This window comes from Leopardus geoffroyi, chromosome E3 (assembly GCF_018350155.1).
Source record: "Leopardus geoffroyi isolate Oge1 chromosome E3, O.geoffroyi_Oge1_pat1.0, whole genome shotgun sequence".
Lineage (NCBI taxonomy): Eukaryota > Metazoa > Chordata > Mammalia > Carnivora > Felidae > Leopardus > Leopardus geoffroyi.
Genome location: NC_059340.1, coordinates 7,762,501 through 7,786,948, shown reverse-complemented (window position 1 = coordinate 7,786,948; position 24,448 = coordinate 7,762,501). Strand labels below are relative to the sequence as shown.

Here is a 24,448-nt window from a genome sequence, read left to right as displayed (position 1 = left end):
CAAGTCAAACAATGAAAAGACACATAAAGGCAGTTTACGGTGGTGTCTCTAACTGAATCACAAAGAATGAATAGAGGTGGGGAGGGCTGGCATTTATTGGCCGCCTATCAGAGTCCCATACTAGCCTTATCACAACTGGAACTCAGTGGTTGTGTAGGGAACTGCCTGCACAATCCACTGACCCTCACCCCTCCCCAGAGCAGAATCTCCCCAGTCACAGAGAGCACTTCTGTTCAGCCTGACCCACAGCGGGTGTTCAATGAGCATTTCTGAAGTAAATGAGTAAATGATTACTGGAAAGTCCACTGGACCCTTCTTCCTAATGTTTTAGTGTTACATAATACTATTCTGTGAGGCAGGCATTACTATTTCGATCTCAAATATTAACTAGAGTTCCAAAGGTTAAATTCTCTCCAAGCTCACCCAGCTGGCAGGATAGCATCCAAGAGAGAGAAGTGGGGCAGAGCAAAGGCTAGTAAAGCAGGGGTGAGGCCAGCTCTGGACTTGGCGGAGCAACAGTGAGTGAAGAACGCCCAGCGAAAAGGCCATGGTCCCAACTGTACCTTAGAAGAAGAGAGCCCTGGAGTGAAGGGGCAACAAGGGTAGAGGCACAGAGATTGGTGAGGCCATGGCAGGGACATGGAGGGCCACCAGGGACCCCAACTAAGGCCAGGACACTCATCGAAATGGACTTCGGACATCCTGCTGTCTTTCATTTTTATTCCTGGATTCATACCATTTACCCTATTTAGTTGCCATTCAATCTGTCCTTAAAATATCCATAGCTCTACTACAGCTGCCTCTCAGGGCACACTGATGAGCTCTGAGTGCCTGAATCCCTGTCCATCTCGCCTAGCTGCCCTCCCACCTTCTGGAATCTCTCATACCCTTCAGGTTCCAAGACATCACCACACCCTTATTATCCTTCTCGCTCCTCCTCTTCCTGTTCACTAAGAGGGACCCCCAAGGTATAGGCTCTGCTGCACCTCCCACCTCCTGGCGGAAAACTCCTTCAGTGCTCAAGGCTTTCACTCACTCCTGGGAGGGACAAGGAAACAGTGCCCTGGCTGAAGAGCATCAGATCCCTCCCAGCCCAGGATTCTGGTGGCAATGGTGCCCCCAAAGGATGCGGCAGAGCAGGTGAAGTTGTCCTTCCCAAAGGCAACCTCCAGGGTCAGGGATGCTCCCCTAGGAAGCTGGACAAAGGAGAAGCACAGCCATTCTCCAAGGAAAGAATTTCAAATGGTCAACCAGCCTACAAGAAGAAAAAAGTAAATAAACTTCACCGGTGAGCAAAGAAATTCAAAACAAAGCAAGATGCTACTTATTTTTACCTATCAAATTGCACCCCCATTTAATTGTGATATTAAATGATAATGACAGCAGGTGTTGGGTGTCCATGGACTTCACTTGGTATTATATTTCCAAAGGAGAATTTTTTTTTTTTTATTTTAGAGAGTGGGGAGGAGCAGAAGAAATGAGAGAGAAAGAGAGACAGAGAGAGAGAGAGAGAGAGAGAGAGAGGATCCCAAGCAGGCTCCGTGCTCAGCACGGAGCCTGACAGGGGCTTAATCCCACAACCATGGGATCATGACCTGAGCTGAAATCAAGAGTTGGACACTAAACTGACTGAGCCAACCAGGTGCTCCCAAAGAATAATTTGAAAATATGCACCAGGGACCATCGGCAGACTTGTACCATTCTTAGTGATCCCACTTTTAGATGTTGATTCTAAAATAAAGTAACCTGGGATGTCTGGGTGGCTCAGTACATTAAGCATCTGACTTCGGCTCAGGTCATGATCTCACAGTTCATGAGTTCGAGCTCCCCATCCCCACATCAGACTCTGTGCTGACAGTGCAGAGCCTGCTTGATATCCCCCACCCACCTCTATCTGCCCCTCCCCACCAAAGCTTTCTCTCTCAAAATAAATAAATAATTTTTTTAATAAAGAGGATAACTTCCTTAAAAAATAAACAAAGTAACTTGATGCAGATTTTTAAATTTTTTCTTACAAGAATGTTTATTACATCATTATTTATTATAATGATGAACAGGCTAAAAGTGTCCAGGAATAGAGGAAGAAGAGACTGGTTGGAGAACTATAATCTTCCATAGAATGGAATATTGAGGGGCCCCTGGGTGGTTCAGTCAGTTAAGCATCTGACTTCAGCTCAGGTCATGATCTCACGGTTCATGAGTTCGAGCCCCGCGTCAGGCTCTGTGCTGACGGCTCTCTCTTTCAAAAATAAATAAACATTAAAAAATTTATATGTATAAAAAAAGAATGGAATATTGATGGCCATTAAAACACATACTGCCGGGGCGCCTGGGTGGCTCAGTCGGTTAAGCGTCCGACTTCAGCTCAGGTCACGATCTCACGGTCCGTGAGTTCGAGCCCCGCATCGGGCTCTGTGCTGACAGCTCGGAGCCTGGAGCCTGCTTCCGATTCTGTGTCTCCCTCTCTCTCTGCCCCTCCCCCGTTCATGCTCTGTCTCTCTCTGTCTCAAAAATAAATAAACGTTAAAAAAAAAAACACATACTGCCAATAGAATAAATCTAAACACATACTCAGAAATATACGCAAATGTTCACAATGTTTCTCTGAGTGGTAAGGTTAAGCAAAATTTTCTTCCTTTTGTTTGCCTATATTTTCCCTATGTTATACAACAAATATGCACTCATGGTATCATGTTGAAAACATATGTGCCATAAAAATAAAAGGTTAGATGTATCCAACACCTTGGAAAATGCAGGAAAATCACTCATGGTTAATGATTCCCAAGCTGAGATTCCTCACACTCTCGTGATCAAAATGCTTAACAAAAATGGTCTACAGCTGACCCTTGAATAGCACGGCTTTGAACTGCGCGGGTCCACTTGCCCACAGATCTTTTCCAGGACAGCACTGTAAATGTATTTTCTCTTCTTTATGATTTTTGTAATATAATACTTTCTTTTCTCTAGCTCACTTTATCGTAGAAATGCGGTATATAATACACAGAACACCCAAAATATGTGTCAATTGACTGTTTATGTTATCAGTTAGGCTTCTGGTCAACAGTAAGGCTGTGAGTAGCTACGTTTTGTGGGAGTCGAGAGTAACATGGGGATTTTCGACTACACAGAGGTCAGCGCCCCAACCCCTGTGTCGTTCAGGGGTCAACCGTATTTGCCTATGTTGCAGTTGCATTAACTCACCATCAAAGACACTAGCTGTCCTACCAAACAAGCAAAATTTGCTACTTTCCTGCCCTGTTGACAGTTTTTACTTCTTTGCATTATGGGTGTTTAGATTTTCTTAAAAAGCTAAGCAGTGGAATAAGGCAGCCAGGTAGCTGGCCAAGTCTTTCACTTGGTGGCCTTCTTGGGGAAAAGCCCTAGAAAGCAAGTCTGAAGCCCGCCACCAAGACGTGAGACTGTTTCCTCCTGCCACCTCCAAAATACATTTGTGCCTGAGGTGGACTCAGTCAATGGGGTCCACAGGAGCAGCCCCGAAGGCTGGGGTGCGAGCAGGGCCCATGAGTGCCTCCAGGATCAGCCACTACACAGCTGTAGGAGCTCGTGCAGTTACCCTCTCCAAACGTCCATTTCCCCCTGGAAAAGGGAGATGAATGATGCCTGCCCTGACCACACTGCTCCCTCTAGAAGATTCTACAAGAGAAAGAGTGTGGAGCCACTGGGATGTGCTTTGGTCACCCAGCCCCGGGAGCACTTTCAGCCCTGCCATGCATGAGCTCAGTGGCTTGGGCCTGTCTCCTTTTCTCTAAGGCCGATCCCACCTGGCAGAGTGGCAGTAGGGCTGAGGCCAGGCCAAGCCGCCCCAGCTCTGTCCCCTCCCCCTGCCCACAGCCTCCCTGAAGACAGGACAGCTGCTCTGGTTGCCGTGGAAGCTTGGTGGAACAGATTGAATTGTATCCCCCACTGCCCCCAAAAGATATGTGGCAGTCCTAACCCCAGAGCCCCCTGGGAATGTGACCTAATTTGGAAAGAAGGTCTTTGGAGGGGCTCCCTCTCTCTCTGCCCCTCCCCCACTTGCACTGTCTTTCTCTCAAAAAATAAGTAAACCTTAAAAAATAATAAAAAATAAAAAGAAAGAAGGTCTTGGCAGATGTGATCAAGTTAAGCATCTCAGGATTGGATCCTCCTGAACTTAAGGCTGACCCTAAATCCAAATACTCATATCCTTAGGAGAGAAGGGAGAAGAAGATTGTACACACAGGGAAGGAGGTCGCGCAAAGATGAGAGCAGAGATCAGAGTTATGCCACCACGGCCAAGGAACGCCGGGGCCACCAGAAGCTGGAGGAGGCAAGACAGGATCCCTCCCTGGAGGCGAGCCCCTCTCTGAGCTCCAGCACCACCGGGCTTGGGTGGCGGTCCTTTCTGTACTGTTTCCATGGTGCCATCTAATAAACCTGACTATAAACTGGCTTATTCATCCTCCCTCATCCCGAGCACCGAGCACCTGCCCAGGCAGAGCAGGCCTCTTGTGTTTGCTCAGTAAGTTTATTACCGTCCGTGTAAAACACTTCCTTTTAATTGCTCGAAATTTATTCCAGGCAAGTTTCAAAGGTTGTCCCTTTGTCTATTGTGGACAAATCTGTTGTCGGCTTCACCACACTCTTCTCGATTTTGCACTTGGGCGTTTCTACTTCCGCCTTCATCTTTCTAGGCCACAGAGCTCTGACCCCTCGGGCCCGGCCCCAGCCCCTCCACGACACACACTTCTACCCTGTCCCCCAGCCAGCCCGAGGAGCTTCCCTCCCATACCCTTCCCATGAACACTTTAGAACACGAAACAGGACACGGGCTTCCAATCCTCATGTCGATCCACAGCATTGTGTGGTCTTTGTGGTCCCTGTAGCTCATAGAGAATGGAGAATTCTAGACTGTGCCCTATTCACATCCGCCCCCGAGCCCCAGGTCTGGAGGACAGCTACCCCCAGAATCTCCATGGTCACCTCCGTCAAGCACCAGAAAGAGGCTCCTGCCCTCTCACTCACACAGGCTCTAGGGCAACCTCTCCCGGGGCCCCCACAGCCCATCATCCGGTGAAGGGGGGCTCCCGGCTGGAGCCACGCCAGGATGGCTCTCAGGGCAAGACAAGAGTGTTCCCTGGCAGGGCAATCCACCCCTGCTCAGGCCACAGAGGTCCTCTGGTGTCCAAAAGCCTCCATCAGGCTTTAATGCCTTGGTCGCCCAGGGGCGCTCCCTCACTTTCCCAACGCGCCATCCCGCACAGGCGCCCCTACTTTTGGGGCATTCTTACGCACATGTCCCCTGCACAGCCCTGTCCCGGTGTTTTTCCTACCTTCTCAGGTTGGCATTCCTTCTCCCCACTGTTTGCTTGTCCAAAACCTCATCAGTCCTCACAGTGAACTGGAGTACCCAGAGGAGGGCACAAATTAGAAAGAAAACTATAGGGGCCCCTGAGTGGCTCAGTCGGTTGAGCGTCTGACTTCAGCTCAGGTCACTATCTTGCGATTCGTGAGTTCAAGCCTCACATCAAGCTTGCTGCTGTCAGCCTGTCGGTGCAGAACCCTCTTCCAATCATCTGTCCCCCTCTGTCTGCCCCTCCCCAGCTTGCGCTCTCCCCAAAATAAATAAAAAGAAAAAGAAAGAAAACTATAGGTGCCAGCCAGAGTCTCTGACCTGACATCTGAACCCCTCCCAGAATACAAGCGGGGGGTGGGGGTGGGGGTGGGGGGTGCAGAGGGCTGAGGTCCTCCAGTTCAGGGATGGGGCAGTACAAACCTTCTGTCAAATGGGTGGCACCCTGTTAATTATTTGCTGTGTGGCCCCAGATAGATCACTCTCTGAGCCTCAGTCACCTGTCTGCCTCCACTTCCTTACACAATCTTCCTTATGAGAGTCATATGTGCTATATGCTGTGAAATGACATTGCGAACAGCCCTCTGTGGGTGGGAGGCGGGGGGGGGGGGCGGCGCTCTGGGTATCATCAGACCTTCTGGAGTCTTCTGGAATGGCTCTACTTGCCTGACCTCTCCACTCCTGACAACTCTCTGCACTTAGAGAGAGATGCTTTCTGACACTTGCATGCCAATGGGCTCACTTGAGTCGGTGTTATCTTTTCCACACAACACTGAGCGCCTTAGGAACAGGGGGTCTCCGCTGGTGCTGATTATCTCTAACTCACCGTAAGGTACACAGAGGCAATGCACCTGCTGATTGTTGGACCCTTAAACATCACTGTCATCATCACCACTGCCACCCCTCCCCCCCAACAGCCTGACCAGAGAGAGACCTGGGGGCTGCCTAGGGAGCAGGGACAGGGAGGACCCCTCCTGATGGTGACCCCACTCATAGCTTCCTATTCTCTGGATTTTGCCTTAAAGCTAATATCTCTATGGGGCGCCTGGTTGGCTCGATCGGTTGAGCGTCTGACTCTTGATTTCAGCTCAGGTCATGATCTCATGGCTCGTGGGATTAAGCCCGGCATCAGCCTCCACACTGAATGGGAGCCTGCTTTGGGATTCTCTCTCTCCCTTTCTCTGTGCCCTGCTCTTGTGTGTGTGTGTGTGTGTGTGCACGCGTGCGCACACGCATGCACACGCTCTCTCTCAAAATAAATAAATGAACTTTCTTTTAAAAAAAGCTAATATAGGGGCGCCTGGGTGGCGCAGTCGGTTGAGCGTCCGACTTCAGCCAGGTCACGATCTCGCAGTCTGTGAGTTCGAGCCCCGCATCGGGCTCTGGGCTGATGGCTCGGAGCCTGGAGCCTGTTTCCGATTCTGTGTCTCCCTCTCTCTCTGCCCCTCCCCTGTTCATGCTCTGTCTCTCTCTGTCCCAAAAATAAATAAACGTTGAAAAAAAAAAAATTAAAAAAAAAAAAAAAAAAAAAAAAAAAAGCTAATATAAGGGCACCTGGGTGGCTCAGTCAGTTAGGCATCTGACTTCAGCTCCTGTCATGATCTCACAGTTCATGGGTTTGAGCCCCGCATAGGGCTCTGTGCTGACAGCTCCGAGCCTGGAGCCTGCTTCGGATTCTGTGTCCCCCTCTCTGCCCCTCCTCTGCTCACACTCTATCTTTCTCTCTGTGTCTCTCAAAACTAAATAAACATTTTTTTTTTAAAGCTAATATAGCTATCATTAATGTACTTTCTTGGTGTCCTGAAATCCACAAAGTTCACACCCGCAGCCTCTCATCCTTTCCCATTGGCAACTCCCAAGGGCTGCGCTTCTGGGCCTCGAAGGTGTCCGGGCAGGGGAGAAGCAGGTCCGTGAGGGTATGGTGGCGCCTAAGGGCCCGTGTTCTGGAGGGGGACATCTCAGAACTCCCTGCGTGGGTTATCTCACTATTGCCCTGCAGGGCACCAAAGACTCCCTTCCCCATCTCCCCCTGCCCACTCGCCACCCCTTCCCACAACCCTACAGGGCCTTCAACTCAAAAGCCCCCTCTTCTACCTGGGGCCTTGGGCTCATTGCCCCCAGCACTCCTCACCCCAGCATCTGTCCTGCCCACCCCTTCCCTCCGATTCTTCCTGGTCTCTGGGGTGGGGGCTCAGAAAGTCTGCTCTGGTGAGGGACCCCACGGGAAATCAGCTTGAAACCACTTGCTTCCCAGAGAAATGGCCATGACAGGCTCAACAAGGACCCAGAGCCTGTGTCCCACCCCCCCCACCCCCCACCCCACCCCCCCCACCCCCTGAGCCCTCCAACCGTTTGTAACTAGAGGGGCTTTCCCAGGCTCTCCTGAGCTCTCCCCACACAAGGGAGAAGCTGCTAAATGCTGGATCCTTCCTTCCCCCAGGGCTGGCAGCCCGTTCGGTGCCTCTTTGGAAAGACCCGGCCTCCTGGGCAGATGCAGGCCACAGGACAAAGGCAGGCAGAAGCCACCATCCAGGTGAAGAAGAAGTCCCCATTCCCCGCAGGGGGAAGGCTGGAGAGGGGAGACGGGGGGAGGCCAGCCCCCTTTCAGCCCCCGGGTCAGGGCTTGGCATAGGTCATCAACTGCACAACACAGGCCATGCCCCTTGCTCTGGACCCACATGTCTCCAGAGTGACCCCTTTAGCACCCCCAAAGGTAAGATGAGGTCACAGCCCAGGTCCAGCTCTTTGGCAGCCCCGTCCCCTGCAAAGGGAGTGAGGGAAAAGAGGAAGCCAGCCACCTGAACCCTGCCTGAGGCCAGCATGCATTGGCCCCCCAGGGAGTGCCAGCCCCGGTCTCACTCACCCCGTGTCACTGGGGCAGGTGCCCAGAGCCAGAGACCCAGTGTCAGGATCCAGATCACCAGCATCTCCCGATGGGGCCCTGGACGCAAAGTCTTCCCTCATGAGGAGGGACCAAGAAATGAGAGCTCCCAGGGAGGGATCCAGCTATTTAAAGGACCCCGGAGATCTTTGCCTTGGGGAAGGTCAGCGCCTGGCTCAGAGTAGGGGTGCGGTGATGGGGCTGGGTGGATGGTGTGTGGTGACCACAGGGAGTTGGCCAAAGGGCAACCTATCAACCTTCCCGTCTAACTCCAGGAAAGCTGACCGCCCACAGCCAGGGTCTCTCCAGCGGAAGCCAGAGTCATGGGTGGGGCAGAGTGAGAGGGAGGGACCGGAGGCCAGAGGTGCGAAGAGTGTCTGACGGTTACCAAGGGGCGGGGGCCAAGAAATGGCAGGGAGAGGGTAACTATGGAGGGAGGAGTGACAGTCCTTCCAGGACCGGCCAGCCACAGGCCAGGCTGAGTGAAGGACCCTGCACCCCACCCTTGAGAAGCCCCTCTTTCTTCCAGCCTTCCTTCTCCATCATCCACCTCAAGCTGGCCCCTTCCAAACTTCCAGTGCCTCCCCCCCCCCCCCAGGCTCGCAACCACCAACCCTTCTCCTGGGTGGGGCTCCCATTCACACCTGAGGCTTTATGGTCCTGGTCTCCACCCCCAGCCACGCCAGTCCCTCTCCTGTCCAGGGCAAAGATCTCAGGGGCTTTTTCCAAACCCCTACCCAAAGAACCTCATTCTGTCAGCCCCAAGCACCCTCAGCTCCAGTCCAGCTACCCACAGTCGTGGGAATGGGAGGGCCCACGTCAAAGCATGGCAGACTCTGGCGTGAGTGTGTCTGCCACCCAAGCTTGGGGAGGCCCAAGAGCTTTGGGGAGACCAGATTTACCCACCAATGCAAATGGCAGCTGACATAGACTGGGCCTCCCACCCCCCACCCCCCGACCCAGCCCTGACCTTCCTATGTCAAGGGAGGAAGTGCACAGAGGATAAACCCAACAGGCCCCCACCTGCTGCTGAACTGGTGGCTCCCCCAGCCACCTACTCTCTAAGAAAACAGGCCCCGAGCTCTAGGAGGAAAGTCATGGCCCTGAGGACAGCCCACAGATGCCTTCCTTGCTTGCTGGGAGAAACTGGTGTTCCCAGGCCCTCCCATGTATCCTCTGGAAGTCCCTGTTCTCCAAGTGGAGGTGCCATGAGATAAGAAGCAGAAAGACACAGAGCAACTTCTTTTACAAGAAATGCCATATTGTGTTCACACGGGAGAACTGGAGGCTGGCAGGCTTCCTGTCTGCACATGAGATGTTCCTGCAGAGAAGGCTGGGGACTTCTGGCCCCTGAGGTTACTGCAGGGATGGGGGCGAGGCTAGGGAGAGGGGAGTGGTGAGGAAGGGTGGAAGGGGACAGGGGAGACAGAGGAATGAGGCCAAGGAGCTGAGAGGGTTTCTCCATCTCAGGGCTCCACTTCTGCTCATTCTTGAGGCCCCGGAAAACTGGGGTCCAGTGTCCTTGGGAGGGAGAAGGAATGGAGCCTCAGAACAGGAGACCAGGGCCTGGGAAGCAGCAGCGGGGGGCCTGAGAGGTAAGGGACATCTGTACATAACTGGAAACCGGGTGTCAGGGGAGGAGGGAGGATTTAGGATGGGGGCACTGGGATAGGGGTAAGAATTCAGGGCTGAAGTCATAAAGACAGGGGAAGGGACAAACTGGGGGAGACTTGGGGCTGGGGGCTGGGGCATGGAGTGAGTCAAGCAGTGGGTTCACAGGGGGGAGATTTAAGGGTGGGGGCAAGGGACGAGGCAAGGAGTTCCATAGGGAGCAGGAGGGAGGGTGGTTCCAGCTGCGGGTGGGGAACAGGCATAGGGAGACGCACAGAAGAATAGAGACTGAGGTCCGAGACCCCTGAAGCATGTGGGGACACAGGAAGTTGCACTGGGACAGAGATCTGCCGGAGCACATCTAGTTTTTGCAACAATCGTTTAAGGTATCAGCATTTTACAGGTTCAGAGAAGTTACTGACTTGCCCGAGGTCCCACAGTGGAGGAGCCTGGGTTTGAACCGGGTCTCCAGGTGGGTTTCACCCAAGCTGGGAGAAGGATGAGGATCGGGGCTGGTCGGATTTTGCCCAAGGTAACCGGGAGACGGCGCTGCACGAGTCCCCGGGCCATCTCTCAAAACGGATGCGGTAGGTATGGTTCCTTCCTACCGTTGGGGGCAGGGGGCAGGGGGGAGGGGGAGGCGCAGGGCCCACAGCAAGGACGAGGCCACCTCAGGTCTCTGGATGTGCACCCGCCACAGAATATGTGTGCAAGAGGGAGTGGGAACAGGGAGCCACCCTGCTCAGACTGGCTGGAAAGCCACGGCCTCCTGGTCCTAGCCCGGCCCCTGCCCTGGTGACTGGCGGGAGGGCTTCTGGATCTGGGAGAGCTCCTCACCATCCCCCCTTGGCACCCTCACGCTCACATTGATGTCCACGTCCCCCAAGGCCACCTGGAAGTTTTCATCCTTGACTAGAGAGAGAGAAAAGGGCGGGCGGGGGGTGGGGGGGAGAACAGGAGGAAAGAGAGGAGAAAGGGGCAGGAAAAGAGAAGGGAAGGAAGGGTGGGGAAAGCAAGGCCTGGGAGGGGGGCTCCTGTGCCCAGTGCCTGCCCTGTAGGGATGGCGCGTGCAGGACCCGCGCCTCCTTCGGGGGGTGCCGAGGGAAGTGGCTACTCAAGCTTCCCGGCAGGAGGTCCGTGTCTGCCTCGGGCAAGGGAGGTAGTTAGTTGGGTCCTCCCCAGGCCCGCAGTGGCGCCCAGGGAAGCCTCTGCCCCCCTCCCCGGGAGGCAGGACTCACCTGTTCGCTCGTCCTCCAAGCCCAAGTCCGAAAACGTCCCCACAGTGTCCTCATCGCACATCCGTCGCCGCCCCAGGACCTGAGTTGGGGCGACGCGCTGGCAGAGCAGGACAGCGCCAGCGGGGACCCCTTTGCCGCCCTCACGCCCACCCCCAACGCGCTCCCCGCCTCCGCCTCGGCCGGCTGTGCTGTAGCGGGCAACGAAGATGCTCAGCGCCAGCAGCCGCAGAGCCGCGGCCCCCGTCAGGCCCCCCCCGACCAGTGCCCTCCAGGCGACAGCCACCTCGCCGCGCGGGCCCGAAAACCAGCTCGTGTCCGTGGAGAAGCAGCTGGAGCAGGGGGTCACAGGTCACAGACCCTCACCACCATCTGGGCGGGTCGGCTAACACACTTGGACTCCGCGGGCGCTGGCAGGTGGACCGGGGCCCCCCCGGGGTGAGGGGCGAGGGGGCGGGGCTCCCGCGGGTGCTCAGGGTCTCACCGGCGAGGCGAGCGGGACCGCTCCTCTCCACAAGGCACTGGCCTTGGTGACAGTCGATGGCGCCATCCACGCCCGACGTGCATTTGGTGACGCAGCGGAGCCGGTTTTCCTCCACCGAAGGGAAGAAGAAATCCCCATAGCCTTTGGCAGTGGCGCGGCGACAGATGGCTGGAGGTGGGAGGCCGGTGCAGAGAGACAAGGACCTCATCCACTCTATTCAGGGGCCTGGTTATAATCACGCTGAAAACAGATGGGAGAAACTACGTTTCCGAGGGTGGGGTGTGGTGGAGTGGACCCTGAGATTAGATGAGGGGAGGGTCGGCCCCTAAGACCCTCACCTTCCCTGCTGGTCCTCAGGTGAGAAGCTAATAAGCTCCAGGAAGGACAGCCCTGCCGGGGCCACACCACTTGCCTCCTGAAAGGTCTTCCCTCCTCCCCAAGAATGTCAATGGGCAGATGTCTGCGGTGGGAGAGTCACGACCTCCAGGGGCCACTCAGCCCTTTGCCCACCCTTTCCTTCCAGGGTCAGCTCCTTCCTGGTGTCGTTGGTCACCTTGATGGAGTCAGGCCTAAAACACAGAGCTGGGGGGGACACAGGCACAGGTGGAATTGAGGGAGGTTAAAGGGTCAGGGACAGGGGCGCCTGGGTGGCTCAGTCAGTTAAGCCTTGGACTCTTGAACTGGGCTCGGGTCATGATCTCTTAGTTCATGACATTGAGCTGCGCTGTCAGTGCAGAGCCTGCTTGGGATTCCCAGTCTCCCTCTTTCTGCGCCTCCCCTGCTTGCTCATTCTCTCTCTCTCTCTCTCTCTCTCTCACACACACACACACACACACACACACACACACTTTTAAAAAATAAATAGAGGGGCGCCTGGGTGGCTCAGTCGGTTAAGCGTCCGACTTCAGCTCAGGTCACGATCTCGCGGTCCGTGGGTTCGAGCCCCGCGTCGGGCTCTGGGCTGATGGCCCAGAGCCTGGAGCCTGTTTCCGATTCTGTGTCTCCCTCTCTCTCTGCCCCTCCCCCGTTCATGCTCTGTCTCTCTCTGTGTCTCAAAAATAAATAAACGTTAAAAAAAAAATTTTTTTTAAATAAATAAATAGAGGGTCAGGGACAGGGAAGCAGAGCAGGGAAGCCTGGGGAGGGGCAGAGAGGGCTCTGCCACTGTGGGGGACATATGGAGGGGCTGCAAGGGAAGGTGACTCTTGCCTCTCTCATCTCCCCTGAATAAGCAAGCATCCTCAGCCATCCTGAAAACTTGGAGCAGAACTTTCAAGGAGTCTTCCCCAGCACCCAGGTTCGGACTAGCCCCTCCTTAACCCCATCTTTGGCCCAGTTGGCTGTAGACCTACCCCAGGGCTGGCACCGGAGCCCAGAGGCTCCTCTCCAAGCTGGTGGCTCTGCCCCAACCCCTCCCTCTGGTCTTGGCTTACGCTACTCACTCTGGCAGCTGCCCCCATTGTGGCTGACATTCTGGAGTTCCTCCTTCAAGACTGTCTTCACCTTCTCATACTCGCTCTCCAGCTGGAGGCTAAAGGGCACCACAATGCTGCCATTCCTGAGGGGATCGAGAAGGTTGGGTGTCTTACAGGGTGCCCAGGCCTGGGGCACATAGGTCTTTAGAAGGTCACCTCCAGGACCAACCACAAGTGCACTGGTGTGAGAGGAAGGCAGAGGCAATGAGTTGGGATTCCAGACGCATTATTTTCAGGACCCACCAGCATCCCTGACTTGGTCAGCCTGGAAGGCAGGACAAGGAATGATTGACATTCTCCTGCCTTGCATCAAGCCATTATCAAACCAGGCCCTCCTGGGCACTTTGCCTCACGCGGGCTGACCACTCAGCAGGCCAGGTGCCAGCCAGAGAGAAACCAGCTACTGTCCAGACACCAGGCTTCCCATAAGCCTTTATGTGCCACCTCCCTGCATGTCCCATGTAATCTCTCTCTTTCCAACCATGCTTCAGAAGGAAGGTGGCATCTCTCCTACAGAGAAATGACTACAGAAAATGATCCAAAAAATTCCCCATGGAGTTATTAGTTCCCCTATGTCCTACCTCCACCTCTCTCTTTTTGAAATCTGATTGATTCCAAAAGGAAAGGATGGCTTCTCCATTCCCCCACCCTTCATTTTCCTTCCCCCACCCAACACTACCTCCACAGCCCCAAAAAGGTCTCCTGCCTCAGGGACAGGATCTCCACATCCTTGAATCCTTGCACATTTTGGTAAATCTTCTGCATCCGAAATGCCAGGATCCTTGCACTTCCACTTGCACCTGAACCTCGTGACCTGAGTGCACCCAGATGCCCAAGCTCAACTTCAAGGAAAGACCCTTGAGTTCCCTCCCCTTCCCCATCACCTGATCCCAGAAGGTGTCGCTGAAATCCTCGTAGGCCTTGGAAGTGTTGTCATTGAGGTCAGGGGAGATCTCCTGGTCAACAGACACCTCCACATCCCCTTCAGCACCCACAGTGTCTGCGCACAATGTGCCCTGTTCTGGTCACTTCACCACCATTGCCACCACCACAATCCAGAGGTTCATCCCATCACTCCTCTCCATGTTCCCTGAAGACTGAATGAATGGTAGGAGGAAAGGAGATAGGACTTCTAGGATAAGTTGTGCCAAGGTGAGGAAAAGGTTAGAGGTAAGAAGGCACAGCAGTCAGACCTGTGGTCTCTCCCTTGTCTGCCTCAGTGGGGGGCAGAATGACGGCTCCCAAAGATGCCTATGTCTTAGTCCCCAGAACCTCTGGATATGTTATGCTGCATGGCAAGGGGGAATCAAGATTGTATGTAGATTAAAATTGCTAATCATCTGACTAAAATGGGAAAATTAACGTGGATTATTGGGTGGGCTCAACATAATCACAAGAGTCCTTAACAGTGGAAGAGAAAGACAGGAGGTCAGAGTCAGTCACAAGAAAATGTGACTACAGAAGAAAGACATAGATGGGGCGCCTGGGTGGCTCAGTTGGTTGAACATCTGACTTCAGCTCAGGTCATGATCTCGCAGTTTGTGAGTTCGAGCCCCGCGTCAGGCTCTGTGCTGACAACTCAGAGCCTGGAGCCTGCTTCCGAGTCTGTGTCTCCATTTCTCTCTGCCTCTCCCCTGCTCATTCTCTGCCTCTCTCTCTGTCAAAAATAAATAAACTTAAAAAAATTTTTGAAAAAAAAAAAAAAAAAAAGAAAGACACAGAGATGAAATGTTGCTGGCTTTGAAGATGGAGAGAGGGAGCCTTGAGACCAGGAATGTGAGAGGCTTCAGAACCTGAAAAGGGCAAAGAAATGGATTCTCCCCTAAAGCCTTCAGAGAAGAACACAGCCCTGCCGACACCTTGATGTTAGCCCAGTAAGACTCACGTTAGACTCCTACTCTACAGAATTGTAAGATAATACATTTGCATTATCTCAGCCGCTAAGTTTGTAATAATTTGTTACAGTGGCAATTAGAAGTTAATACAGCTCCGAGCAGCCCAGACTGGGAGGAGACCACAGGAAGGAGTGTGTCCCAACCACCTCCTGGAGGTGAGGGTGAAAAAGAGGCATGAGGTGAGGTAGAGGGAAGCACGAGAGAGAAGGCAAGGATGGCAGAATTAGGCAAAATGGCATGAATACTAACAGGCGACTGCAGGGCTGGGCCCAGAGAGAGCCAGTGGCACCTCCCAGGAGAAAGTGCAAAAGGCAGGGCTCTGACAACTCCCCCAGATCCACCTCTTCCACCACAAACTCCAACAGTAGCCATGGAAGATGCTAGGGAAGTGGCACTTGAGGCCATCCCATGTACCTCCCTTCTGGCACCTGATCTCCTGGAGCTCACAGCGGTCCCCAGAGAACCCCAAAGGGCAGTGGCATAGACCTAGCATCCAGGCGCCACCATGGTCACAGGTGCCTGGGCAACACAGTAAGAAAGGGAAGTTCAGGATAGGGTTTGCCCTTGGTGACACAGAAATTTATTAGGGGAGAGAGAAGACGGAACAGGGAAGCAGTAGGTCCAACCTGAGGTGTATTCAGTCTAGACTGTGTGGTCATCTGAGTAGTGGTTGAAGTTGCCCTGGGTGACATAAAGGTGGTGGTAGTCTGAGAGATGACTACCAGTGCTTCTGGAATCTTGATGGTGGGTGGGGTGGAGTGAGTCAACTTGATTGAAGTCACCATGGCAGTTGGAAACCTGCTGCTTGGTTTCATGGTCAGTGGGAGGCTCATGAAGGCAGGCATATATGGGACGGTTACAGAATTGGTGCTCATCCAGCTTCCACTGGTGGGTCTTTGAGTGCTTATCAAAACCGTGTAACTGGGGACAGTCCCAGTGCTGATAGAACTAGGAGCATCCATTATGCTGTTGGTAGGATGAGTTTCCAGAACGGAAGCAGAAGTGTCCGTATGCCTAGGAAACACAGTTGTCATACTGGTGGAACTAGGGGAGGTAGCCATCTCAGTAGTAGAGGCGAACACTGACATTGGGATGTTAGGCATCGAAGTAACTTCACTACTTGGACCCATTTCCATACATGAAGTAGTGGGAGAGGCAGGCACCATCGTAACTGATATAGATTCTGGACATGGGGTAGTAGAAGAAATAAAATAAGTGGTGGTTGTTTCAGTCGCAAAGGTCTTTTAGAGAAGACATGGTTGGAGAAGTTCTTGTAGTTTCGGATGAAAAAAGAGTAGTGAAAGCAGTGACAGAAGTCCCTGTATTTTCCATACCAGAGAGAGGTGAGAATGTAGGAAGAGAGTCAGGGGTGGTCATGAGCATTGAATTTACACTGGCGGAGGATAGAGAAGAGGACATTGTTGTTGTGGGTATTGAAAAGGAAATAGTAGTACCGAAAGAAGTAGTTAGCGCGTCTGTAGATGTACTCAGAGTAGGGAAAGAAAGTGTAGGAGAAACACAAGATGTACTGTGTGATATTGTGGGGGTGGGTGTTACCAACATTCTAGTAACAGTCATGGCTGTTTCTGGGGCAGAGAGAGTGGGTGAAGTGGCTGTGCTCGAGGTAGCAGAGATAGAAGTGTTTGTGGGAGTGGTGATTTCAGTTGTGGCCATGGTGACTGTAGGGGTGAATGGAGCATGGGTACTAGGGAAGGTAGTAATCAAGGTGGATAAAGGGGTAGTGTTTGTTGTCAAAGAGGAGACTGACTGCAGTTGGGGCAGGTGGAGAAGATAGACTCATACTCATGGCTGATGTCACAGTATTGGTGGTGACTGGAGTAGAGGTGATAAATGTCAGAGCATTGACCATATTCATGGGAGTGATTGATGATGCAGTTGCAAGAGGAGAAGTAATCCCCATGGTGAGAGACTGTGTCCAAACATCCCCAGTATGAGTAAGTGTGGTTTTCCAGGTGGATGTGGCATGAGAAGGTGTGACAGTCACCTTGCCTGTGTATGTAGTAAATCTAGTAGAAGAGGGTAGTCCTGTGGTCGGGGATGTTGTGTGTGTGTCAGTGGTAGTGGGTGCCAGGGTGGATTTAGCATTTGTGTGTGATGTATTTGTGCTCGTTGCAGTTGAGGTAGTACTCTCTGTCCGAATGGTCCCATTGCTGCTGGTAGACGTGGAGATGAGCCTGCATATGTAACTGGAGTGTGTGTAGCAAGGGTGGGAGGGGGAGTGCTGTGGGTACTTGTGAGCATGGGCGCCATAGTAAGCCTTGTGGAAGAGGTTGTGATGACACTGCATGTTGTGTCTGTGTTTTGGGCGACTGGGGGAGATGGGATGATACATGTGGGGATTGTGGACATTTTGGAAACAGTGCTTGTAGAGGTGAGGTCAGGAATGGTAATGAATGAACCATTGGTACCCCTGGATGTGGGGGTGATGGTTGTCAGTGTTGAGGCAGGCATGCCTGTACTAACAGAGGATGAGTTTATGGTGACGGCTAACCTTGGGGTACCAGTGGTGGGAGATGGGGTTATTGCTGATGTGGTCGTGCTTCCTGTAGAGTAGATGTTTGAAGAAGTGACTCCTGGAGGACTGTGTGGTATTTTAGGGGTGGTTGTTGTTACCAAGATTGTAGTAGTAGCGGAGGCAGTTTCTAGAGTGGAGGAAGTGGGCAAAGAGGCTGTGTTCAAGGTGGCAATGGTGGAAGTGTTGATAGGAGTGGTGATTTCAGTTGCAGCTATGGTGTCAGTACTAATGGGAGATGTAGGGGTGGACATGGTGTGGGTTATAGGGAGTAATAATCAAGGTAGATATAGGGGTAATGTTTGTGATCCAACTGGAGACTGGTTTTGTGGATGGGGCAGGTGGAGAAGACAGACACATACTCATGGCTGATGTCAAGGGATTGGCAGTCACTGGGGTAGAAGAGGTTGATGTCAGAGAATTGATTGTATTCCTGGGAGTAATTAATGATGTGATTGTGGGAGGAGAAGTAATTTCTGTCATGAAAGACAGCGTGGAAATGTCCTGTGTAGGAATAAGTGTGGTTTTCCAGGGGGTGTGGCATGAGGTGTGATGGTTGTCTTCCCCGTGTGTGTAGTGGCTGCAGCGGAGAAGTGTGGTTCTGTGGTTGTGAATGTCAGGTGGGTGGTAATGGGTTCCAGGGCGGTTTCAGAGGTGGTAGATGTGGCAGAAACAGTTGTATTTGTTGGGGTGATTGATGACATGCCTGGAGAAGTTGAAGGAGTTTCTGTCATGAGAGTTTCCCTGCCGGTGTCACTCATCAGAGTAAGCTTCATTTCCGTGGAGCTCATTGTTTTCAAAGCGATTGTTGTTGGTGTACTTAGCGTGGCAGTCACTTCAGTGGAAGCAGATACACTTTGTGTTGTAGGTGTTGTTAATGCGCTTGTTGATGTGGGATCATGAGTGGTGGCAGTCGCTGTTTTAAATGTAACGGTGGTGTTAGGAAGTGAAGTGGTGGTCATAATCAAGATGGTACTGGCGATGGGTGAAGAGTTGTGATCAGTCACTGTCGCCGAGATGTTCGTGGCAGTTAGAGAAGGGGCAATAGAGGTAGAAGCAATGATTGGGGTAAGAGACCTGGTTGTATGAATGCTTGCTGTGGTCAGGCTAATCCTGTTTGTGTTACCAGTTGTAGAGGATGTGGGCATATGGAAGGTTGTGTGCGTGGTTGGGACAGAGGAAGAGAGTAGGGCCATGGCTGTGAGAGTCTTCCCCAGAGTGGTAATGGTCATGGGAGGAGAGATCATGGCAGAGGTGAGTCTCTTGGTGGTAGTTGGAGTCATGCAGGTGGTGGCAGGGTAAGCGGCAGTGATTATAAGGCTCGTGGGATTGATACACTTTATGGTGCTCGTGTAGACAATGAGGGTGGGTGGAGTGGTTTCAGCCTTGATGACAAACTTGGACATTGGGATGGTTGAGGTGTTGGTCTTGACTGTAGTTTTGAGCACTGCTTCAGAAATAGGTTTAAAGTAGGGGGAGGTGGTGGAAATTTTAAGTGTGCGTTCCCTACTGTTGGCAGCTGGAGGGGCCCTGCTGGGGACGCTGAGTGGCCACCTTGCTGTGCCTTTGGAGCATGGGGAGTTGCTGAGAGCGGTGTGAGCCACTTCTGCTCTGGGGAGAAGCTCAGCGGAAGTGGATGCGTCCGTGGGGAAAGTGCCTGTATTGACGAGAGAACAGAGGGGTTCATTTGCAGGTTGTTTCATCACTCTAAACACCACGTAAGCTTTTTACTACCCCATTTTCCAGATATGTATCACAGAAGGTAGGAAGTTCCATTGCTTATCCCTCCATCAGAGGCAGCTTGGGGCTAGGGCCTTTGAGGTTCTGAAGAGGGTGCCCTCGGTCCCTTGCCCTCCTCTTCTGAGTGGGAACTTTCTAGCCCTGGGATGGCTGTGCTAAACATGCAGGTTCAGCTGAGGGTCCTTCCACCCCACCCCTTTCTCCACACATGCATTTTTCCCTTACTCTGTTCCTTCTTCTTCCACCACCCATAGTCCCACCCTTTGGCTCTCTGCTGTCCTTCTCCCTATGACACACTGCTGTCTGGGCTAACTTTCCTCTTCCAAGGGAGCCCAGCCAAGCCCAGGCTGGGGGTGGGAACACATCATAGACACAGGAGCCATTGGGTCAGAGAGGGGAAATCTGCACGGAGAGCTGCAAAGGGAAAACCAGAGACTGAGGCTCAGACTTTATTGAGATTGAAGGACAGGGAGAGAGGACCACACTAGTAGGCCAAGAGACTGGACAGAGAAGGAAGCTTCCAGAAAGTGATGACTGAACAGATAGGCATGGGTCCCAAAAATCTGAAGGTTTTGCAGTAAGTGTTAACGAAAACAGACATATTTTCTATCACCCACTTTATTTTGACCACTGGGTTAATTAGTTTACAAACATAAACCCCTCACTCCATAGATAATCATCAACCCCATTTTACAGGGGGTAAGAGTGAGGGTCAGAGATCTCATAATGCTGGGGCTGAGTGGCGGGGAGACTCCTGCAGCCACAGTGGTTGTAAGCAGGAAGTGCCCAGACCTCCTCAGCATCAGCCTCCTCTTCACCTTGGACTCAATACATCTTTGTTCTGAGAGCTGGGGTTTCATTTCTCAGCCTAGCTGGGTGTGTCAGGGAGATGGGGGTGAGGATTATGAAGATCCCTGGGTTGGAGCCTCTAGAGCCAGGAGGTAGCCTTAGAGGTAAGTGAGAGGATGGCCTGTGGGCTCCTAGGTTAGGAAGGTCTAGGATTGGGGTTCAGGAGCAGACCCCAGGAGACAGAGGAAAGGGAAATACAGAGGAATTGTGGGGTTCCTAAGGAATAGAAGAGAGAAGGCCCTGGACCTCACACTGGATGGTACACACCCAACCTTTTGGAAGCAATCAGTATCCCTCCCCAACCCAGCCCTGCCAATGACAGCTGTGCCCAGAAACATGGGCTGGGTGGGGGATGGGAGAGATAGGGACAGAGCTGGAGGAGGGGACAGAGACCAAAGGCAGAGACGTCTCCAGAGAGAGGAGACGTCTCCAGGGGCAGAGTCAAGGCTATCATGGAGAAAGCACCACCAGAAGTAAAGGAAGAGTCCAGAGAGGAGGGAGCACTGGGGCCGGTGGGGGGAAGGACAGAAGAGATGTGGGGGCTCAGGAAACCAAATCAAAGTGGGAAGAGCACTCTTCCGGAAAGAGGTTATGCCCACCCTCCCGATGCCTGCACCTGCCACCTGCCTGGTCCTGGATGGAGAGTGGCACCAGCTGGACCCGGCTTCCTTCCTCCTCCCCCGTCTCAGGTGCCCCCTGCACACAAAGCTCTGAGGAATCCCTCCTGAGCCTCCCCTCAGGCTTCAGAGTCACTTCCCCCCCACACACACACCTCTGCCCTGGAATATCCAGAGGGTCGCTGCAGCCCTTTTCCCGCCCGCCCCCCTCACCTCTGGCCCCCGTGGAGGTCCTGAGCACCCTGAGGAAGTCGAGGAGCCTGAGCAGCTTTATGGGTCTGGTGCAGCGGCAGAGCAGGGGCCAGAACCGGGGGCAGCTACGGGAAGCAGCCCTTCGCACAGAGCAGCACCCAGCAGGAACTGAAAGGCACGGTTAGCTACCCTGCTGGACGTGGGGGCCAAGCACAGGTTCACCTCTGCACCGCCCACCTCACTCCTCTCTCCCCCTCCTCCAGGTATCTGACCTCACTGCTGTGGGAAGGGAAGACATCAAGGAGACAAGACTAGCCCAGGAGGTGTCAGATGGGGAGAGCTGCTGGCAACCCAGCCCCCAGCCTACCTGGGCCACTCAGAGCAGTTCCTTGGACCCTACCTTTCCCCTCCCCAGCACCACCCCCCTCCCAAGAAGCAGCAAAACTGGATGGGGAATACACTTGGTCAAGACCTTGGACTCTGGAGTCTGGGGCTGACTCTCACAGCCTTTCCTTATTTTCAGTCCCAGCTGCAGGAGAGAGAGGTGAAAACTTGTTCCCCTCACTCCCTCTGCCCCTTTCTCTTCCCTGTCTCCATCCTGCCCTTACCACGACTTGGACTGAAAGCCTACAACCAAAGCTCATGAGTTCGAGCCCCACATCAGGCTCTGTGATGACAGCTCAGAGCCTGGAGCCTGCTTTGGATTCTGTGTCTCCCTCTTTCTCTGCCCATTCCCTCCTCTCTCCCTCTCTCTCTCTCTCTCTCTGTCTCAAAAACAAACAAACATTTAAAAAAAGAGACATTCCCAGATAAACAAAAGCTGAGAGAGGTCATGACCACTGACTTGTCCTTCAAGAAATGTTTCAAGGAGTCCTCCAAGGTGAAATTAAAGTCAAGAGACAGAAATGAGCAGAATGGGTAAAAACTCACGCTCCAACTGTGTCTACAAGAGACTCGCGATCCAAGAGACAAATGATCTCTATTGAGATCACTGTTGAAAGTGAATAGTGGTTCCCAGAGGCTGGTGAGGAGGGAGTGGGGGGAGAAAACGGGAAATTGTTATTGCATGAGCATAGAATTTCAGTTTTACAAGATGAGAGGAGCTACACAGATGGATGGTGGTGACAGTTGCCCAATAATGTGAATGTACTTAATACCACTGAACATACAGGTAAAAATGGGTGAGATGGTAAATTTTATGTTATGCATATTTTACCACAGTTTTTAATTTTTTTTTTAACCTTTATTTATTTTTGAGACAGAGAGAGACAGAGCATGAACGGGGGAGGGGCAGAGAGAGAGGGAGACACAGAACTGGAAGCAGGCTCCAGGCTCTGAGCCATCAGCCCAGAGCCTGACGCGGGGCTCGAACTCACGGTCCGTGAGATCGTGACCTGAGCTGAAGTCGGACGCTCAACCGACTGCGCCACCCAGGCGCCCCTACCACAGTTTTTAAAAATGAATGCTTACTATCAGTAAAAAAGCCAGTAACAATAATAATTTCAATGCAGGCTGCTTCCCAGGAAAGTGGATTCTTCCATGGAAGTCCCATTCAGTCAAGAAATGGCTTTCCCATGTGAATTCAGACCAGGAGGTGACGTCAGCTCCAGCACAAGGTGACACAGTTAGATGGTGCCTCTGTTCCGGTGACCTGGAGAGTGAAGGGGGTCCAGAAAGCTCGGAGGAGGTAGAGATGGGTGTAGGAAAGGACTTGAGTCCAGGGGCAAATATTTGAAGGCAGAGGTCAAAGTGCCATTCGCCACAATTGGGGGCTTCTCTACAAAGAAAAGAATATAAAATTATGAATATAAAATTCCATACAGTAATCCCTCAGGCCTTGGAGTCTTCGCCAAGGGGAACCCTGTGAATCCTTCTCTTTCTTTGAGACCCGAGACTTGCGGGGCAGGGACTGGGCCGGGGGATGGCTGGCAAGCTCACCTATGCCAGGCTCACTGGGAGCTCCTTGAAGGTGTGTGCCTCTCACATCTCACGGGCGAGCGCGTCACGACCCAGAGTCGCTGAAGGAATTGCAAACATGGGGCACTGTGGGTACTCCCCAAGCAGGGCTGGCTAAGCACCAGACACGCACCTGGCCTCTTCGGGTCGCGCTGCATCTTTCTCTGGCCTCTGAGTGCGTGTGTGTGTGTGTGTGTGTGTGTGGTCAAGTTGGGGAAGTGAGCAAAGGAATAAAAAGATAAATCAGCCAGAGGAGGGCGTGCCCAGGGCTGGACAGCAACCCAGCAGAGGAGGCTCGGGAGAAGGAGCCCACGGGGAGCTGAGCCCTTCTTGGGATCCTCTACTTCGATCTCTTAACATCTTTGACCAGTTGGCACAATACGAAAACGTTTGTTTTCGGAAAGGTATTCGTTGTTTTTCAGAAGAGTCTCCGCGGGATGGGATTTATGGTCAAGCACCAGTGTTGGGAACAAAGCACAATATGCCAGTCACTGTGCTGAGGACACAGAGGCGAACGGACCCTGCTGCAGGGGGTCACCGGGCTCCCGGGGAGATGGGTCCCAACCCAGCATCAGGCCCCTGGTTCCTCCCCATCCACCCTTTCATTTTACCTCCCTCTGCTCCCCGACTTCCTTCTACTCCAGCCAACGAGCTTCTTCGTCTCAGGCTTTCCTACCCTCAGGCCTTTGCCTGAGCTGTTTCCTACGCTAGTAACACCCCGTCCACCTCCCTTTCTCTTCCTCTCAGCCCAGGAAAATCCTCATGGCTTTGCTTCTTTTCCTCCTCCACCAGGAAGCCATGTGTGATCAGGAAGTGACCTCTCTCATTCCCGAAATGTAATGGTGCTTGCTACCGACATCTCTCCTGTGGCACTTAATAATCATTTAGTGGCAGGTATTAGTCATCTGAATGCCTCCCCGGGAGGGGAAGGTGACACCTGTGCATTCTGAGCTGGGGCAGTGGCCACTTTGCCTCCCGAGCTCGCGGAGCCCCACCTGACCGGGGGAAGGGACAGTCCCTCGAAAACTGCTGGAGGCAGTCCCCTTGCTGCCATTGGAGAATGCCGCCTCCCCATGGTGGGCCCCAGCCTTCGTGAGAAACCTGGAAAGGAAGCAACACGGCAGCAACCGCCTCAGCCACTTGTCCCACCGTGCTACCCTGGGGCTGGGAGGCGCCACTGCGTCAGATTTAGCCTTTCTGGAGGCCGCGCGTGTACAACCGAGACCCAGAGGGGGCTCCAGAAATGAAAATGGCCCCGGGCAGGGTTCGAGACAGACAAGAAGCCTTCTGGGGAGAAGAGGCAGAGGTGGGCAGACTGGGGCTGAGGGTAGTGAGGTTAGCCCCATCATTGGTGACACCTACCAAGTGACCCCTTTCCAGCACCAGCACCTCACCCCACAGGCCAGGTGACATTAAAGTGCAGTTCATGGGAAAACAGTGAGGGGCACTGGCCTCTCTCCAAGGTCCCACCATTGTCACAGGTACCTGGGGGAAGACACGAATCCGGGAAAGTACAGGCTGGAACCACCCCTCAAAAGCCAATGTTTAGGGACAAAGTGTAAAAATAAGACCAAGGGCAGGTCACTCCCTCTCTCCCCGCGAGTGAGTCAGGCTTGCTGGAGAGGTTAGGTCAAAGTGCTCACCGTCC

The 24,448-nt window shown here is 53.0% G+C and overlaps 3 protein-coding genes and 1 long non-coding RNA gene across 4 annotated transcripts in view; all 4 read right to left on the bottom strand.

The window, feature by feature from the left end:
* Positions 1-9,453: 9,453 nt before the first annotated feature.
* Positions 9,454-11,470, bottom strand: LOC123589743 (mucin-3B-like). Its single transcript, XM_045462288.1, has 3 exons — positions 11,063-11,470; positions 10,662-10,736; positions 9,454-9,801 (listed from the first exon to the last, which is right to left on the bottom strand). The coding sequence occupies exons 1-3, from the start codon at positions 11,121-11,123 to the stop codon at positions 9,698-9,700; spliced, it is 240 nt and encodes a 79-aa protein (XP_045318244.1). The 5' UTR covers positions 11,124-11,470; the 3' UTR covers positions 9,454-9,697.
* A 3,251-nt stretch (positions 11,471-14,721) lies between these two features.
* LOC123589734 (mucin-3B-like) lies at positions 14,722-16,618 on the bottom strand. The gene is given in 2 exon segments (XM_045462272.1): positions 14,722-16,157; positions 16,159-16,618. Coding segments are annotated over 2 exon segments (1,164 nt in total). The 5' UTR covers positions 16,588-16,618; the 3' UTR covers positions 14,722-15,422.
* On the bottom strand, positions 16,618-18,173 carry LOC123589737 (mucin-3A-like). Its single transcript, XM_045462277.1, is given in 2 exon segments — positions 16,618-17,103; positions 17,106-18,173. Coding segments are annotated over 2 exon segments (1,080 nt in total). The 5' UTR covers positions 17,701-18,173; the 3' UTR covers position 16,618.
* A 4,045-nt stretch (positions 18,174-22,218) lies between these two features.
* LOC123589750 overlaps positions 22,219-24,448 on the bottom strand; it is a 12,720-nt gene continuing 10,490 nt past the window's right edge. Inside the window, exons 2-3 of the long non-coding RNA XR_006708447.1 lie at positions 22,783-22,862; positions 22,219-22,621 (exon numbers count right to left, since the gene is read on the bottom strand). This is a non-coding gene — a long non-coding RNA (uncharacterized LOC123589750). The remainder of the gene's footprint in view (positions 22,622-22,782; positions 22,863-24,448) is intronic.

Coding starts and splice junctions, on each gene's coding strand:
- LOC123589743 (XM_045462288.1), bottom strand. CDS start 11,123: ATGTGCGATGAGGACACTGTGGGGACGTTTTCGGACTTGGGCTTGGAG. Junction 10,737..11,062: donor CTTGGAGGACGAGCGAACAG/GTGAGTCCTGCC, acceptor CTCTCTCTCTAG/TCAAGGATGAAAACTTCCAG. Junction 9,802..10,661: donor GAGGGTGCCAAGGGGGGATG/GTGAGGAGCTCT, acceptor CTTACCTCTCAG/GCCCCCCGCTGCTGCTTCCC.